The sequence below is a fragment of the Callithrix jacchus genome, chromosome 12 (assembly GCF_049354715.1).
Source record: "Callithrix jacchus isolate 240 chromosome 12, calJac240_pri, whole genome shotgun sequence".
Classification (NCBI taxonomy): domain Eukaryota; kingdom Metazoa; phylum Chordata; class Mammalia; order Primates; family Cebidae; genus Callithrix; species Callithrix jacchus.
The window spans coordinates 59,725,347-59,742,627 of NC_133513.1; the positions used below are offsets into that span (position 1 = coordinate 59,725,347).

Below are 17,281 nucleotides of genomic sequence, written 5' to 3' on the forward strand. Positions count from 1 at the left end.
GAGTTGAGATGCTCACTCTGTCAGTGGGACAGTGTCCCTTTCACAAGTGCCCTGAGAATGTATCTTGCCCAGTGAAGGGCAGACCCTCCAGGAAGAGCCATAGTACAATTTTGTCTTAGCACAAGAGTTTTCCTATCTGCAGGTAGTTTGCAAGGATTTCAAACATCTCTAGAGGCTATGGCCAAGCCCTGGCAAACATCTGAGTCTGTGCAGGGTGTGTGGCTTCTGACTCAGGTGGCCAGACTTGGACCATGTCACTAAGGGGTCCAGGCCTCCACAGATGCTCTGGATCTCTTCAGAGGAGCCTATTTGTTTGGGCCAGTTGAGCTTCTTCACTGAAAAGCCTCAGGGGCTTCCCTTGCACAGCCCTACCTTCCTGATTCCTTCACTTGCTTTTCTTAAACTGAAAATGGCTGCCAATGGCAGGAGGCTTGTAGACCCTAACAGTGAGGGATAATATTTTGCCAACTGATTGAATTGAATGTAGTCAGTAAACATAGTGATTGAAAATCTTACCAATGTTGATAAATATTTTCTGAGCACCCACTACATGCTAGGTATTGTGAGAACAGGGTTTGTTTTTGTTTTTTTTTTTTTTGAGACCTGGTCTTCCTCCTGGGCTCAAGCTATCCTCCCACCTCAGCCTCCTGAGTAGCTGGGACTAGAGGCCCACGCCACCACGCCTGGCTACTTTTTGTATTTTTTGTAGAGATGGGGTTTCACCATGTTGCCCAGGCTGCTCTCGAACTTCTGAGTTTAAGTGATCCTCCTGTCTCAGCCTCCCAAAGTGCTGGGATTACAGGTGTGAGCCACCGCACCCAGCCCAAGAATACTTATTGAGTCCTGTGATAGATTACAAAATTAGTCCCAACTTTCTGCTCATCCCTGTACTCACGTTCTTTGCAATGTGACTTTGCTGTTCCTTCCAGCAGGAGATGGAGTCTATTTCTTCACCCTCGTACTTGGGTTGACCTTGCAATTTGGTTTGGTAAATACAACTGTGGAAGTGGAGTAGTGCCAATTTTGAACCTAGACTTTGAGAAACCTTACACAATTCCATTCTTGTTCCATGCGAACAAATTAGGCTAGCCTGTTAGTACATGAGAGATATGTGGCCCACTTGCTTCAGTCGGCAGCTAGGCACCTCCCCGAAGCAGAGCCTTCTGACTGCCTGGTGAACCCGGATGCATGAGGGGGTCCAGCTGAGACCCCCAAGACACAGGGCCTTCCATATACTAAGTATTCAGTTTCAAAAGACTTAGTTTGGAGATATTTATTATCCTCTTATCTTTATTCCTACTAACATATTGCAGTTTTTTCCTAGGGCTGCTATAACAAATTGACATTAACTGGAGGGTGTAAAGCAATAGAAATTTATTCACTCACAGCTCTAGAAGTTATAAGTCGGAAATCAAGGTTTCTGGAGGGTTAATTCCTTTTTGGAGGCTCTGAAAGAGAAATTATTCCATGCCCGTTCCTAGCTTCTGGTCTCTGCTGGCAGTGCTTGGAACTCCTGGCCTTGGAAATGCATCAGCCGATTCCCATCCCCATCATCACAGGTGGTTCTCCCTGTGGTCTCTTCCGTGTCTCTTCTCCCCTTAAAACTACACCAGTCTCAGTGGATTAGGGACCCACTCTACTTCAGCACGACCTTAACTAGTTACATCTGCAATGCCCTATTTCCAAATCAAATCACATTCTGATGAACTTTAACATATTGTGGGGAGGGGGGTAGAGAGGGCATAATGAAACTCTTAACATCCATCGAGGCCCAAGGGAATGTGTATTCTTTGACTGCCTAGACCCCAGAGGCGGAATTAAATATTCTTTTACTCTGTCGCCCAGGATGGAGTGCAGTGGGCTGATTACGGCTCACTGCAACCTCTGCCTCCCAGGTTCAAGCGATTCTCCTGCCTCAGCCTCCCAAGTAGCTGAAATTACAGGCGCGCGCCTCCACGTCTGGCTAATTTTTGTATTTTTAGTAGAGACGGAGGTTTTGCCATGTTGGCAAGGCTGCTCTCAAACTCCAGACCTCAAGTGATCTGTCTGCCTGGGCCTCCAAAAGTGTTGGGATTACAGGCGTTAGCCACCGCGCCCCTCCCTCAAGTCATATTTTATAGATGAGAACTTTAGGCTTTGGAGATACAGGGCCAAGACACAGGGCCTTGCATATACTAAAAACCTTAATGGGCACCCGAAGTCGTCATAGAAAAAGTTCTATTCACCACGTTCACGTGTTTCGAAGTACGCCTGATCTGGCTAAGTCAACTCCATTCCCTTGGGAAAAGCCCATCTGGAGCCCCGGTCCTATTGATCCTGGGATGTACTCCTAGTCAAACTGTATCTCCGCCCTCCCAGCGTTCTTCCTCTAGAAGCCGCACACAAAGCCGCTCTTCCCGGCGAACGGGAGCGCGCGGGCCGCCCTTCCGCGCGCACCAGATCCGCGCGCGCCAGTCCAGCGTTGATTGGCTGCGCTCCGCCCCAGTCGAGCTTGCTCCCGCCGCGGTGCCGGTCCTGGCGCGGGGATTGGAGGAGCGGCCGCGCGCGCAGATCCTGCATCTCCGCGCGCCCCGCCCTGCCGGCTAGGAACTCGCCTGGGGCGCCGCCGGCGGCGGAGGGAGCTTGACTGCGCTGCGCAGGGCGCTAGGAGGCATTGTCGCCGTAAGTGGAGCCGAAAGCGGCCCGAAACGGGCCACACTCTTCGTGCCCCGCAAAGTAAACGTAGTCGGAGGCCGAGCGTTGCAGGGGCTGGGGGAGAGGAGGCGAGAAGTGTCCCGGTTTTTGCAGCGTCTCCTCCCCTCCCCCAGGTCACCCGCTGGAAAGGAGCAGCGGTGCACCAGCGGAGGCTCTTGCCGTGCCAAGGTGCCTGGCATGCGCCGGCTCTTGCTTGCCTACTGCGGCTGGACCCCGATGGTTCGGAGGATAGGGAGCTCGGAGAAGCGCTCCGGGGCGGGCCTCCTTTCCCGGCGGGAGGCGCCCTTTGCTGGGAAAGGCTGCTGTGCATTTCATCCCCGAAGCGACACTTTCGGGGTTTGCTTCCGCTCTAGGGAGCTGCAGACGCCTGCTCCAGAGCGTGCCGCCCGGCCTCCGGGCAGCGTAGAAGCCCCCAGCCCTCTGCGATCACTAGCGTTCTCCCCTCTGCCTGCTTTATTCTCGCAGTCCCCGCCTGCCGGGCCAGCGGACGAGGTGCCATTGGCTGCAGGCACCAGGGGTGAGGCGGGTCCTGGCGCACGGGGCGGAGGGACCCTGGCCTGGCCACCGCGCTTAGTGCTGGAGGTTCAGTCAGAGGATCCCTAGATGTTCGTGAGGGAGCGCGCGCTGAGCTTCCCGAACCCGATGGCACAAAAACGAGTCGCCAGCAGGTCCGGCTCACGTCCCAGCAGGCTTCTTTCCCTCTGATGGGAAAGTGGGTCAACTTTGTTCTGATCTGAAGGGGGCTTTGGGGCTGCTTGGGTCGCTCCTCACCTCCCCACCGGCTTCCCGGCTTGGCATGGTCCAGAGCCCGGGCTGGAGCCAGCGGTGGGGCCAGCTTGCACACATGGCTCCGGAGGCTCCGGTTGCCCATCCGAGCCGCTGCCAGGCTCTAAAGTTCCCAACTGACCACACCAGTAACTAAATATAGGAGCAGATGGTGGGGACGGGCTGTCGCAGCGGCTCCTTTGCAGAGGTCTCGGGACTGCAGATAAGGTAGAGTTCTTGCTGGTAAGGGCTGGAGTCAGGGGGCTAGGTCAGGGTTTAAGAAGAATCACCCCTCCCCCAGCCAGCTGAGTCGAGGTGAAACCAGGTTATAGGAACAGGAGGACTGTATTGCCAGCTCCCACAAAGCTGGTTTTTGTCTGGCATTAAATTTCTTACATCCAAACTTCCTCTCTGCACCTGGTTAATTACCTATTGGCAATGCCTTGGTGTGGAAAACTTGATGGTTTGCAAAGTCCTTTCTCGAAAGTTACATATCAGTTACTTCTCACAATAATCCAACGAGGAAGGTGGTATTTCCATTTTACAAATAGGACTGCTCACAACACTGATAACTCCAAAACCCTGGATTCCACTGCCTTCCTCAAAAAACTTCTCTTAGTTCACTACAGAGAAGCAGAGGACAACCTTGTAAGAGGGCTACAGTTTCCTCCCTCAGTAATCTGGGAGCTGATTGGCTCCCTGTCTCTCTTGCTTCTCAGTCTCTCTGTGCATCTGCTGCTCAGCTCATCTGTTCATCCCCCCTAGGCCTGGCCCTATAGCCTTACTAGCATCGGGCTCATCCTGCCTCCCAGTGGGAAGCTTGTTGTAACACATACCCTGTCTTTGCCCCTTTACTCCCACTCCAAGGAAATGGGGTTGGGGGTGTGTGGAAAGGGCCATGCCTCGTAGGCAGTGTGAGTATGAACTTTAACCCTGTGCTGAAGTGTCTGGGATTTGAAGTGCTTTCCTTGACATTTTCGAAGGCTCACTCTCTAGTGGCTGGGACCAATAGTGCCAGCTGACTGGGTACCCCAAGCAGAAATCTGGCCCACATGGGCTGATGGTGTCTGTTTCTCCCTTTTGGGACACTCTGTGGCTCTTCGCTACCACTACTCCTGTGCATGGCACTGACCAGGTACCCTGAGGAGCCCAAGCCTGTCAGCTGGACTTCAAGAAGCAATTCCTCCTTCCTGAGGAAGGGGCAGTTTTAGGTGAAGGGAGGATGGCTTCCTAGCTAGTTAATGAGTGTGGTGATTTTAGGCAGCAGGAATCTTTTGGGAGTCCAGAGCACGTTTGTGCTGTACTCCGAGCATCCTCTGGAATAGAAGGGGCCCTTCGTCCTATTGAATTGCCTTGACACCTAGAATTTACATGTTGTTTCTATTCCTGTACCTGTGTCCACCCTGACCCACACAATAGGGTGTCAGAACTTGCCACCAGTGGTGAAATTTTTGATATGACTGGTTTTCATCAGTGGTCTAAGGCAGGAGTCTCCAATTCCTGGGCTGTGGATGGTACAGTCCGTGGCCTGTGAGGAACCTGGCTGCACAGCAGGAGGTGAGCATTACTGCCTGAGCTCCACCTCCTGTCAGATCAGTGGCCGCATTTAATTCTCCTAGGAGCCTGAATCCTATTGCAAACTTCGAAATGTGCTGGATCTAGGTTGTGTGCTCCATATGAGAATCTAATGCCTGATGATCTGAGTTGGAATAGTTTCATCCTGAAACCATCCCCCTCTACCCCTGAGGTGGGAAAAATTGTCTTCCAGGAAACCGAAAAGTTTGGGGACTGCTGGTCTAAGGCACCACCTCCCCCATCTGGTGGCAGCTAATAGAATTGCAGGCATAGTGCCTGTATTCTGCCCAGGTGATCCTACCAGGGCTACCCCCAGACCCTGGGCAGCTTAGTGACTTTCCTTCCTCTCCCTCTCTGCTATGTGGCCAGGATTGCTTCAGTGCTGTTTTTCAGAAAGCTCTTCCTCATCAGAATGAAAAGTCAGAGCTGTTTCCTGTATTTCTTTCCTCCCTCTTCATTCTTATCCCTTATACCTAGGAGACACTTAGTAAATGTTTGTGATTATTGATGATGAATTGGAGATGGAGAAAGGCTGGAGCATGGTATGGTGGAAAGAGTCCTAAGCTGGGACTTAGAAGACCTGGGTTTTTTGTTTTCATCTAGCTGATTTGCCTCCCCTATTGGGTCCTCAGCTTTCCCATTCATAAAGGGGTTAGAACAAATCACCAAGATGTCAGCAACATGGCTATGATTTAGGCTTAGGCGTACGGTCTTCAAGGCAGCATGGTGAAGGTGTTGGGTCCAGTTTGCCACAGTCCTTTCTATTCCCTGCTGCCCAGCACTGGCTTGCCTTATGTAGGTTGCTCACCTGGCACTGTTAGGCATTTGGATTTTTTACCTTTCTCAATTTAGACAGTGTCTTAGATTTGTTGTAAGAGTCTCTTGACCTGTATTCAGATTTGAAACACAAATGATGTCTGTTGATCATCAGCATTGGGGGATACTAACTGAGAAGCACAGTATAGATCTATTCCCTGCCTCCAAGCTGCCCACAGGCCAATGGAGGCCACAGGTATGTTTGTTTGTTTATTTGTTTATTTTTTGAGATAGAGCCTTACTCTTGTGGCCCAGGCTGGAGTGCAATGGTGCGATCTTGGCTCACTGCAACCTCTGCCTTCTGGGTTCAAGCAATTCTCCTGCCTCAGACTCCCAAGTAGCTGGGATTACAGGCATGAGGCACCATGTCCGGCTAATAATTATTATTATTATTATTGAGACAGAGGTTCGTTCTTATTGCCCAGGCTGGAGTGCAATGGCACGATCTCGGCTCACTGCAACCTCTACCTCCTGGGTTCAAGTGATTCTTCTGCCTCAGCCTCTCGAGTAGCTAGGAATACAGGCGCCCACTACTACACCTGGCTAATTTTTGTATTTTTAGGAGAGACAGGGTTTTACCATGTTGACCATGCTGGTCTTGAACTCGTGACCCCAGGTGATCCACTCACCTTGGCCTCCCAAAGTGCTGGGATTACAAATGTGAGCCACTGTGCCCAGGCTTTTTAAAATTTTTTATTTTTTTTATTTTTAGTAGAGATGGGGTTTCACCACGTTTGTCAGGCTGGTCTCCAACTCCTGACCTAAAGTGATCTGCCTGCCTCAGCCTCCCAAAGTATTAGGATTATAGGCGTGAGCCACCGCACATGGCTGACATGTGTATATTTAAAAGCTCATAAATAATCCAGGTGACTTGTGCTAAGTCATTAAGTGCTACTGAAACTCAGAGGGGGAAGAGAGAACACTGAGGCAATCAGAGGAGATTTCCTGGAGGTGGAGAGATAGAAATTCCTCTCATTCCTCAAAGATGAGTTCCCTAAGTGTTTTGTTCAGAGTCACATGATTATTAAACTGGGGTTAGATGCTGGTGTTGCATCCACACGTGTACTGCTTATCCTCTCAACTATCATTTATTGATTATTTACATGTCCTGGACTCTGAGCTAGACAGGTATATATATTTTGTTCAATCCTCATATTAACCTAGCAAGTTGGGTATTACTAGATCTTCTATTCAGATGAAGAAACAGGCTCAGAGTAGTTAAGAAACTCTAGCAAGGCTTCTCAGCTAATAAATGGGGGAGTTGAGCATTTGGCTTGTCTCCAAAATCAGTCTTTTCTCACTGCACCATGTGCATGTGTCTCAAACCTTTGGTGCCAGCCTCTGTAGTGGAAATGCACACACATATTAAACTCATACTAACTCCTCAAAGCAGATGGGTGGGCTTGGCCAGCTCTGGTTTGGCCTTGCCTGCCCTGCTTGTCCAGTTAAGCACATGGGAACTTTTTCTTGCTGTGAGCTCTTAGCGCTGTCCCTATGCCCCTTCTCTCTGCCCTTCACCTTCTTCTGCCTTTGGCCCTTGGGGTGAGTTCATTGGAGCTCCTTGAGCTGTCTGTGAAGCTGGGACTGGAATCTGGGGGCAAAGAGGTGTGCTGACCTTGGACTCGAGTTCGTTTCTCTCTCCATGGGGTGCTGCTATTGGTGTTGTGGGTGATTTTTGTAAAGAAGTGAGCTCTGGTTATGGAGCTGGGCTGACCCGATTCTTGCCACTGACTCACTTTGACCTTGGCTAGGTCACCTAGCTCCTCTCTGTGCCCTTGTTTCCTTCTCTGTAATAAACAGGGAGTTGAGGGTGTTTGCAAGTCCTTACATCATTTTGTCTTCCTCACCTTTCTTTCAGCCTCTTCTCCCCTAGTGATCCAATTTCTATTCTCTTGTTTCCATCCCTAACCACTTCCCCTGCTTTTCTTGCAGATAAACTCAGCATCAGGCTGATAATCAGGTCTGCAGGCTAGTACTATAACCTCTTCTTCCTATTGGCACATGGGAAAGAAATTTGTAGAGACCACCCACTGCCAGTCCATGTGTTCTGATGGGCTCACAGGGCTCTGATTTGCCTTCATATCCCCACTTCCTGCCATGCACAAGGCAGATATGTGTGGCGTGAACAGGGAAGCTGGGGAAATTGTCCTGGGGGTGCGTGGATAGGGCACCAGCTCAGAGGCTGTGGGATGGAGGGACAGGTGTCTTTCTCCAGCAGTTGGCTACACCCTACCTTCTCCCCAGTGCCTTGCCTATTAAGTGAATCACGGGCAAGCACACCCATGAATCCTCACACCTGCCTGGCTGCTGGTTCAGGCCTGGTCTTTGTGTCTGGTGAGGTCACACATGTTGATCCTCCCAGAAAACCAGTAGGACCCAGCTGCCCCCACCCTCTGACTGGCAGACCAGCCTGTGCAAAGGCCAAGCTGGATGTGGCCTGAGTTCTGGGCCCTGCAAGAGGAGGTGAGTGGCCTGGGGCCCTCCCTGCAGGCTTCCTGGCAGCCTGGGTCCTGGGAGAGAAGGATGCTGGAGGGGGATGTCTGTGTGGGCCCCTGGCTGGCAGGCGGGCACTTCATGACACTGCATCTTCCCCAGGCTCAGGCCCTTTTGTGAGCAGCAGACCAGCCTGGGGGCTGGCAGCAGGACACCTGTGTCTGCATGCTGAAGAAGATGGGTGAGGCCGTGGCCAGAGTAGCAAGGAAGGTCAACGAGACGGTGGAGAGCGGCTCTGATACTCTGGGTGAGTGAGGGCAGGGCTTTTCCTAACTTCCCTGGAAGCAATTGTGAGACCAGCTTAGAAATGAAATAGAAAGAGATGAAAGACACAAGCAACAGTGTGCAACCTCATTCTGATGATAAGTGTTTTGTGGAACATTTATTGTAACAGTGTGTAGTTTGTGTAAGACATTTCTTACTGTGGGTCCGGGTCAAAGAGGTTTGAAAACCACTGAGTGTTGGGACCTGCCTGCTTGTCCTTTGACCTAGTGTGTGTGCCCTTGGGCCAGGTGAAAATACAGAGCTGGTCCTGGCCGAGTAGCATCTGTGTGCCGGGCCCTGTGCTGGGCGCCTCCTCAGTGTTATCTTGTTAAAGCTTCACGGGCTCCCTGGGGTGAATGATGCTTGCTGGGCGTGGCTAGCCTCTGTAATCGCGTGAAGAAGGGTGAAGATGGCAAAATGGGTTTCTTCGAGGTTACTCAGCTGAGAGACTCCTTTACACTCACTATCTTTTCTTGAATTGTGTCATATATATTATTTGCTTTGAATTGGCCAGGGCATTTTATTCCTTCAATTACCCCAACACTCCCAAGCATTTAGGCTAATGATCCCATTTAATTAAATTCAGCAGATATATTTAATTAAATTCAGCAGATATTATCCACCAAGTGCAAGGGGCAGCAGGGGATACAGTGCAGTTACCTGTGTGTGTGTGCCTATGTGTGAGTGCTTGTGTTCAAGTGTGTGTGCACATGTGTGTGTGTGTGGGCACATGTATCTCACCCCTGGAATGCAGGCACCACTGTAGAGGCCTGGAGCACAGTCCTGCCTTGGGGATGATCTTGCAGATAGACAAGCAGAATTGAAGTTAGGTACACAGAGAGGAATTTCACAGGCAGGTAGGGGTGTATGTGTCTGTGTGTGTGTGTGTGTGTGTGTGTGTGTGTGTCTGTCTGTCTCACAAAGGATTGCTTCCTTCCATGGTGGTTACTGCCTCAGCAAAGTCACAGAGAGAATGCCTTTCCAGTTTCTGCAAGCAGCTACTCACCAGGTGTGTCTGGACTGCACAGCTCTCTCTGAGACAGAGAGAGGTGGTCCAGGAAGTGGAGAGACACTCAGCCTTCAGGATGTGCTTGATCACTGCTTCTTCCAGGAAGCCCTCTGCCTTATCTCATCCACCCTTTGCCCCCTCCTCCTCTGTATCACCATTCAGCATCTGTAGAGGGCAGGGACTCTGTGGTTGTTTGCTTCCCCTTCCCCTGCCCTGCCTCAGAGCCCAGCACAGTGTCAGCCACTTTGTAAACGTGTGGAAGCATTTCCTGAGCTTAACTAAGGTGAGAGGCATTTCCTCTCTCAGCAGGCTCACTGAAGATTGTCATTCGTATTGGAGGGAAGCCCTTGGAAGATGCCTTAAGCTAGTGAGCTGATGACTGTGAGCCCTCAGTGAAGGAATTCTGGAATTCTGTATTGGTCAGTAATATGGTTGTTCAAGCCTCTCCACTGAGACTGCGGTTGAGAGCTAGGCTTTGAGTCACATAGGCCTGGATTTGAATCCCTACTCTGCCACCCACTTACTGGTACTGTAGCAGATTGCTTAACCTCTCAGAGCCTCAGTGTCTTCATCTGTAAAATGGGAATGGTAATTGTGTCTACCTCATCAAGGTAATTAAGAGTAATTGGATTGTCTGTAAGGTGTTTGGTATGCAGGGAACTCAGTAAATGGCAGCTATTATTTTTAATTTTTCCTTATTTCCAAAAGCTGGTGGGACCTAAGTCCTTCCCCTGGCAAATGCACCTTCTCTGGGTGTCAGCTAGCCAGGTCTGTGCTTGGTGTGCTTCTCACTGCTTTCCAATGGAGGGTTCAGTGCAAATTGACAGATCTCTGGTGAGTAACGTATCCCTGCTTCAAAATGTCACAGGGGGCTGGGTATGGTGGCCCATGGCTGTAATCTCAGCACTTTGGGAGGCCAAAGCAGGTCGGCCAATTGCTTGGGGCAGGAGTTCAAGACCAGCCTGGCCAACTTACCAAAACATACTAAAAATTCAAAGTTAGCCTGGAGTGGTGGTACACGCCTATAATCTAGCTACTTGGGAGTTTGAGGCAGGGGAATCACTTGAACCCAGGAAGTGGGGGTTGCAGTGAGCCAAGATCTTGCCACTGCACTCCAGCTTGGGTGATGGAGTGAGGCTCCATCTAAAAACTATTAAATAAATAAATAAAAGTGTCACGGGAGAGGGACACAGCAGCTCCACTTCATTCAGATATGGTAAGAGTAGAGAGGCGGAGGGGCGGGAAAACTGAATCCTCCCCAGGGGCGTCAGGGAAGCTGCTTAGGGAATGGGTGCTGTTTGAGAGAGGATGTTTCAGGAGACAGTCACTCCAGGCAGTGGCAGAGGTGTGCCTGAGTTGGAGAGGCCCTGCCCAGTTGCCACAGCAGCACTGGGGCAGGTGGTGAGGGATGGTGCCTGGCAGGCGGAGAGCCTGGAAGGCCGTGTTGAGAAACCCCTGAACTTCAACTTCTGTGGACTGGAGATTGCAAGGTCAGGTGCCTCTGCAAGGCAGGGGGCATTTCTGTGAGCTGAAGAGTGGGTACCTTGTATCAGGTGAAGTGTGCAGGGTGGCTAGGACAGGGCATGCTGTGACCAGCTCCCCTGCACTGCCTGGGGACCATACCCACCAAAGAACCCAAGCAGTCCTCTGGCTGCCCTGCCAGACCACTGCCATGCCTGGGATTGGAACCCTGACTGTCTGGCACCAGAGCTTGGGCCCTGTCTCCACCATGCAGCCCTGGGGTGGGTACAGTGTTTGGTGATTGCCAGGGTCATGAGTTCTGTGAAGTTCTAGTCAAGTTGGGAGAACCTTTAGCCATGGTGATCTTGCTTGAAGCTCAAGACTTTCATGTGGAGGGGACTGGGTCTTGAGGTCGTGATTGAATAACAGGGAACCTTTGTACCTATGCAGTGGCCAGAGAAGAAGCAAAATTTCCAGTTGGGCCATAGTGGGCACCTGTAATCCTGACCCTTCGAAAATGGAGCTGATCAGGTTCACATAATCTCAGGGGGCTGGGTCAAAGCAGTTATCATGTATTAAGTATCTGATGTATACCAGTTGCTTGGGGGCTCCCAGGAATGTGTGCAGTAGAGTCCTGGACCTGAGACCAGCCTACCACCCATGAGACAGTCTTCGGAGAGCAGTGACACACAGGCTCCATGCTAAGGTGTGTCGGTCGGAACACAGGTTGTCCTAATTCAGAGGTGGGAGAGATTGCTGGATATTGAAGTGGTCCAGGAAGGCTTTCTGGAGGAAGAAGTAATTGAGTTGAATCATAAAGTAACTATATGGTTCTCATGTAAAATAGCTAAGAATCTGAAGCATCTGAAACACCTAGTACCAGAAAATTGCTTAAATAAATTTGGTTACAGCAATACAATGCTTTTTTTGTTTGTTTTTGAGACAGAGTCTCGGTTACCCTGTCACCCAGGCTGGAGTGCTGTGGAGCAATCTTGGCTCATGCAGCTTCCCTCTCCCGGGTTCAAGTGATTCTCCTGCTTCATCCTCCTGAATGACTGGGATTACAGGTGTGTGCCACCATGCCTGGTTAACTTTTATATTTCTTTTAGTAGAGATGGAGTTTCGCTCTGTTGGCCAAACTGGTCTTGAACTCCTGGCCTCAAGCGATCCACCTGCCTCAGCTCCCTAAAGTGCTGGGATTATAGGCGTGAGCCACTGCGCTCAGTCTGTACAATGCTAATTATATAGCCATCAACAATGGTGCGTAACATTTCATTATATGATTGAATAAAGACTGGCACGTTCTCAGGTAAACGTGAATCAGAAAAAATCAAGACTGCCAAACCATATGTAGAGTAAGGTACTAATTATGTTAAACCTGTGCATGTATGTAGGAAAGAAAATGGAACGAAAGCAACCAATATGCAAATGGGAGTTAGAAAATACTACTTTGCATTTTCTAAATGTTCTGTCATGAACCTATTACTCTTAAAATTAGAGAATAGATTTTAGGGAGAGGACCATCTGCCACTATGGAAATAAAGCACATGTCCCAACAACAGCTGAGAGTTCAGGAGTAGCTTGTTCTGGAAGCCCAGGCCCCTGGGAGAGGCACAGCCTTCCCTGGCTTTTCCCTTCCTCCTGGGTTCCCTCCTAGGATGGCTCTCCAGAGCCACAGGCACTGCTGCAGAGTGGGAGATCCCCTGTAGAGACCGGGCTGGAGGAGCTCAGTTACAGGCTTGCTCTCACCTTACTCAGGCAGGTGACCCTAGTAAGCACTTCTCATGCTCCCCCTGTGTTCCTGGGGCACCTCTGGCTAGAGCTGGAGTCAGCCCTGCTTCCTCCTGTAACCCGAGGCAAGGATGCCAGCCCTTCTCACTCCACTCCAACTCCAGGCTTCATCCCCAGAGAGGTGGGCTCCTTTCCATTTGTCCCCTGGGAGGCCCTCAGCTTGAGTTGAAGCTGTTTTCCTCCCAGCCCCTCAGCCCTCCTCAGCATCATCTTCTGGAGGCTTCTAAGGAGCAGGCAGAGTTGCAAACTGTGCACCAGAGGAAGCCTCCCTCCCCTGAGCCAGGCTCTTTCCCTGCCCCTTTTCTATCTGGGCTTCCATGGGTCCTGGACCCCTAAGGGGCTTCCGTCTGTCCCCACCCTTCCCTCTAGCCTGTGGCTGTGGGGCCAGGCTTCCCTGCACCCTGCTCCTCTGGGTCTTAGGCTCCTAGCTCTGATGTGTGCATGGGGGCTGGCTTTTTTTTTTTTTTTTTTTTGAGATGGAGTTTCACTCTTGTTGCCCAGGCTGGAGTGCAATGGCATGATCTTAGCTCACCACAACCTCTGCCTCCCGGGTTCAAGGGATTCTCCTGCCTCAGCATCCTCAGTAGCTGGGATTATAGGCATGTACCACCATGCCTGGCTAACGTTTTGTATTTTTAGTAGAGACAGGGTTTCTCCATGTTGGTCAGGCTGGTCTTGAAATCCCAACCTCAGGTGATCCGGGAGGCTGGCTTTTAAAGAATGATCGGGACTGCAGAGGAGTAGGATTTGAAAAGGCCTGGGAGCCTTTCCTCAGGCCTTTTCAAATATTCCCCAATACTCTCTACACGCATCCCTGCGAGCCCCCAAGCACCTAGTATACAGCAAGCACCCAATACATGCTAACTGCTTGTATTTTTGGTAAACCCTGTCTCTACCAAAAATAAAATTTAAAAGATTAGCCAGATGCAGCGGTGTGCACCTATACTGTCAGCCACTTTGGGAGGCTGAGGCAAGAGTATTGCATGACCCCTGGAGGTTGAGGCTACAGTGAGCCATGATCAAGCCACTGCATTCCAGCCTGAGTGAAAAAAAGTTCTATTTAGAAAATCTGACATAATATACTCTACTTTTTCTTTAGATCCAATAAATCTTTTGTGTCTTACTGGAAAAAAAAATCCGATTTAAGGGAATAATCTTATTGCTTTTTTATGCTCTATTTTTAATTTTTTATCCTTTAATCATTTTAGAAACAGGGTCTTGCACTGTCATCAAGGCTGGAGTACAGTGGCGCAGTCATAGTTCCCTGCAGCCTTGAATTCCTGGGCTCAAGTGATCCTCCCACCTCAGCCTCCCAAGTAGTTGAAACTATAGGCATTTGCTACTACACGGGCTAGTTTTTAAAATATTTTGTAGAGATGGGTCTCATGTGTTGCCTAGGCTAGGCTCAAACTCCTGGCCTCCAGCTATCCTTTTTTCTCAGCCTATACTTGTTTTAAAACTGTACCGCTTTTTCTTTGTTTTGAGACGGTCTCTCTCTGTTACCTTAGGCTGGAGTACAGTGGCGTGATCTCGGCTCACTGCAGCCTCCACCTCCCAGGTTTAAGTGATTCTCCTGCCTCAGACTCCCAAGTAGCTGGGATTACAGGCGTGTGCCACCACACCTGGCTAATTTTTTGTATCTTTAGTAGAGATGGGGTTTCATCATGTTGGACAGGCCAGTCTTGAACTCCTGACCTCAAGTGATCCAACCCCCTCAGTCTCCCAAAGTGCTGGGATTACAGGCTTGAGCCACTGCACCTGGCCTGCTTTTTCTATAACAGGACATTCTTGGGGGTTGGAGTCTGTTGTTCCTGCTGACTCTAGCTCACAGTAGGTTATTCTGGGTGGACTTTATGTAATAACTTGGACCCTGTGCTCCTGTCTGGTGGACTGTCATCTGTGTAATCCTGGGTTGCGGGCTGTGTCCTCTGGAGGGGTCATGCTTGCTTTGGTCAGGTGCCTGAGTGTGACTGGCCTAGAAGCACATCTTCTGTTAACGTCTCAGCCCTAAGGGTTTCTGTAGTGTATTAAGGGATGTAAATATTCAAACCCTAAATATGAACACGTCTGTGATTTCAGAATCTTAGTGGAGAGTTTTGTTTTTGTTTTTCAAAAATTCACTGCCCAGGCAAAGACAAAACTTCTTTTTGTCTTATCAAGTAGTAGACTTTTATTATTTTATTATTTTTTATTATTAAGTAGTAGATTTTCATTTTCTCTGGTTTACCCCTTTCACTAAAGGTACTCCTTCAAAATCCCAGATTTCTGCAGGAGTCTTGGTGTTTAAGCCTTAGTCCCTTGGTTCCCCAGACTATCCTACCTATCCTTGTCTTCCAATTTCTCTAATTTGTTTTTAATGAGATGGAGTCTCCCTCTGTCACCCAGACTGGAGTGCAGTGGCATGATCTCGGCTCATTGCAACCTCCACCTCCAGGATTCAAGCGATTCTTCTGCCTCAGCCTCCTCAGTAGCTGGAACTACGGTGTCTGACACCGTGCTCAGCTAATTTTTGTATATTTAGTAGAGACAGGGTTTAACCGTGTTGATCAGGCTGGTCTTGAACTCCTGACCTCAAGTGATTCACCTGCCTTGGCCTCCCAAAGGGCTGGGATTTGACCTCAAGGGATTACAGGTGTGAGCCATTGAGCCCAGACTCAGATTCTCTATTTTTGATCTTTTGGACTTACCTTTTTTTTTGAGATGGAGTCTTGCTCTGTTGCACAGGCTGGAGTTCAGTGGTGTGAATCTTGGCTCACTGCAACCTCTACCTCCTGGGTTGAAGTGATTCTCCTGTCTCAGCCTCCTGAGTAGCTGGGATTACAGGTACGCACCACCATGCCCAGCTAATTTTTGTATATTTAGTAGAGACGGTGTTTCACCATGTTGGTCAGGCTGGTCTCAAACTCCTGACCTCGTGATCTGCCAGCCTCAGCCTCCCAAAGTGCTGGGATTACAGATGTGAGCCACTGCACCTGGCCAACTTGCTCTTATTAAATGCCAGGGATTGTGGCAAACAGTTTGCTGGTTTTGACTCATTTAATCCCTCGTGATAACCCTATGACAAAGGTGATGTTAATACCCCCATTTTACAGATGAGGAAACAAAGGTGTGAGAAGCATCTTTTATTTGTGTGTGTGTGTGTGTGTTTGAGACAGAGTCTCCTGTGGTTCCAGGAGCCCCACAGATATCAATATTCAAGGATACTCAAGTCCCTTATATAAAGTGGTGTCGAATTTGCATGTAACTTACATATATCCTTTTGAATACTTTAAATCATGTCTAGATTACTTATAATACATGATACAATGTAAATGCTATGTAAATAGTTGTATTGCTTTTTAAAATTTGTATTATTTATTTTCAAATATTTTCTGTGTTTGGTTGAATGCATAGATACAAACCCCACAGATATAGAGAGCCAATTGTATACATTAAGTGCATGTTTGACTATAAAAAATGGCCACATTCTTTTCCAAAGTGATTGAGAGCTCCAATTCTTTCACATCCTTTTCAACACTCGATATGGTGTTTAATTGTATACATTCTTTAGGGTATATATCTCATTATAGTTTGATTTATTTTTCTTTTTTTGTAGTATTAAGAGGTGAATCATTTTAGTTTTAATTTACAGTTCTCTGATGATGAATGATGTTGAACATCTTTTTTTGTTTTTGAGCCAGAGTTTTGCTTCTTCTTGCCCAGGCTGGAGTGCAGTGGTATGATCTCAGCTCACTGCCACCTCCGCCTCTCGGGTTCAAGTGATTCTCCTGCCTCAGTCTCCACAGTAGCTATGATTACAGGTACTTGCCACCACGCCCAGCTACTTTTTGTATTTTTAGTAGAGATGGGGTTTCACCATGTTGGCCAGGATGGTCTCGAATTCCTGACCTCAGCTGATCTGCCCACCTTGGCTCCCAAAGTGCTGGGATTACAGGCATCAGCCACCACACCCGGCCGGTGTTGAACAACTTTTCATGTGCTTGTTGGCCATCCATTCATCTTTGATGAAATCTCTATTCACATCTTTTGCCCATTAAAAAAATTGGGTTTTCTTTCTTTTTAGTTTTGTTTTTAGAGGTGGAGTCTTGGTATGTTGCCCAGGCTGGAGTGCAGTGGCTGTTCACAGGTGCAATCATTGCACACTGCAGCTTGGAACTCCTGGGCTCAAGAGATCCTGTTTCATCTTCCAGAATAGCTGGAACTATAGGTGCGTGCCACCTGCCTGGCTCACATTTTTAATTTTGATGAAATTTAATTTATCATTTTTTCTTTTACAGAGGGTACTTTTGGTACTGTGTGTGAGAAGTCTTTGGCTAACCCAAGGTCACAAAGATTTTCTTCTCTCAGGATCATTTGAGTATTGGTTAAGCATGCAAATTCATGGACCCTACTCTAGAGCTTTAAACGTTGAAT

The 17,281-nt window shown here is 49.0% G+C and overlaps 1 protein-coding gene across 7 annotated transcripts in view; it reads left to right on the top strand.

The window, feature by feature from the left end:
- The first annotated feature begins 2,584 nt into the window (after positions 1-2,584).
- Positions 2,585-17,281, top strand: part of LRRC20 (leucine rich repeat containing 20) — a 71,551-nt gene continuing 56,854 nt past the window's right edge. For 3 of the 7 annotated variants that reach the window (XM_002756273.5, XM_009009801.5, XM_035268097.3), the window contains exons 1-2: positions 2,585-2,661; positions 8,446-8,590. In XM_002756273.5, coding sequence (XP_002756319.1) covers positions 8,509-8,590 — 82 coding nt within the window. In that variant the 5' untranslated portion in view covers positions 2,585-2,661; positions 8,446-8,508. Of the gene's footprint in view, positions 2,662-3,620; positions 3,688-8,445; positions 8,591-17,281 lie in introns of those variants that run through there. The other 4 variants (XM_035268095.3, XM_078345667.1, XM_078345666.1 and 1 more) reach the window with 2 other exon arrangements.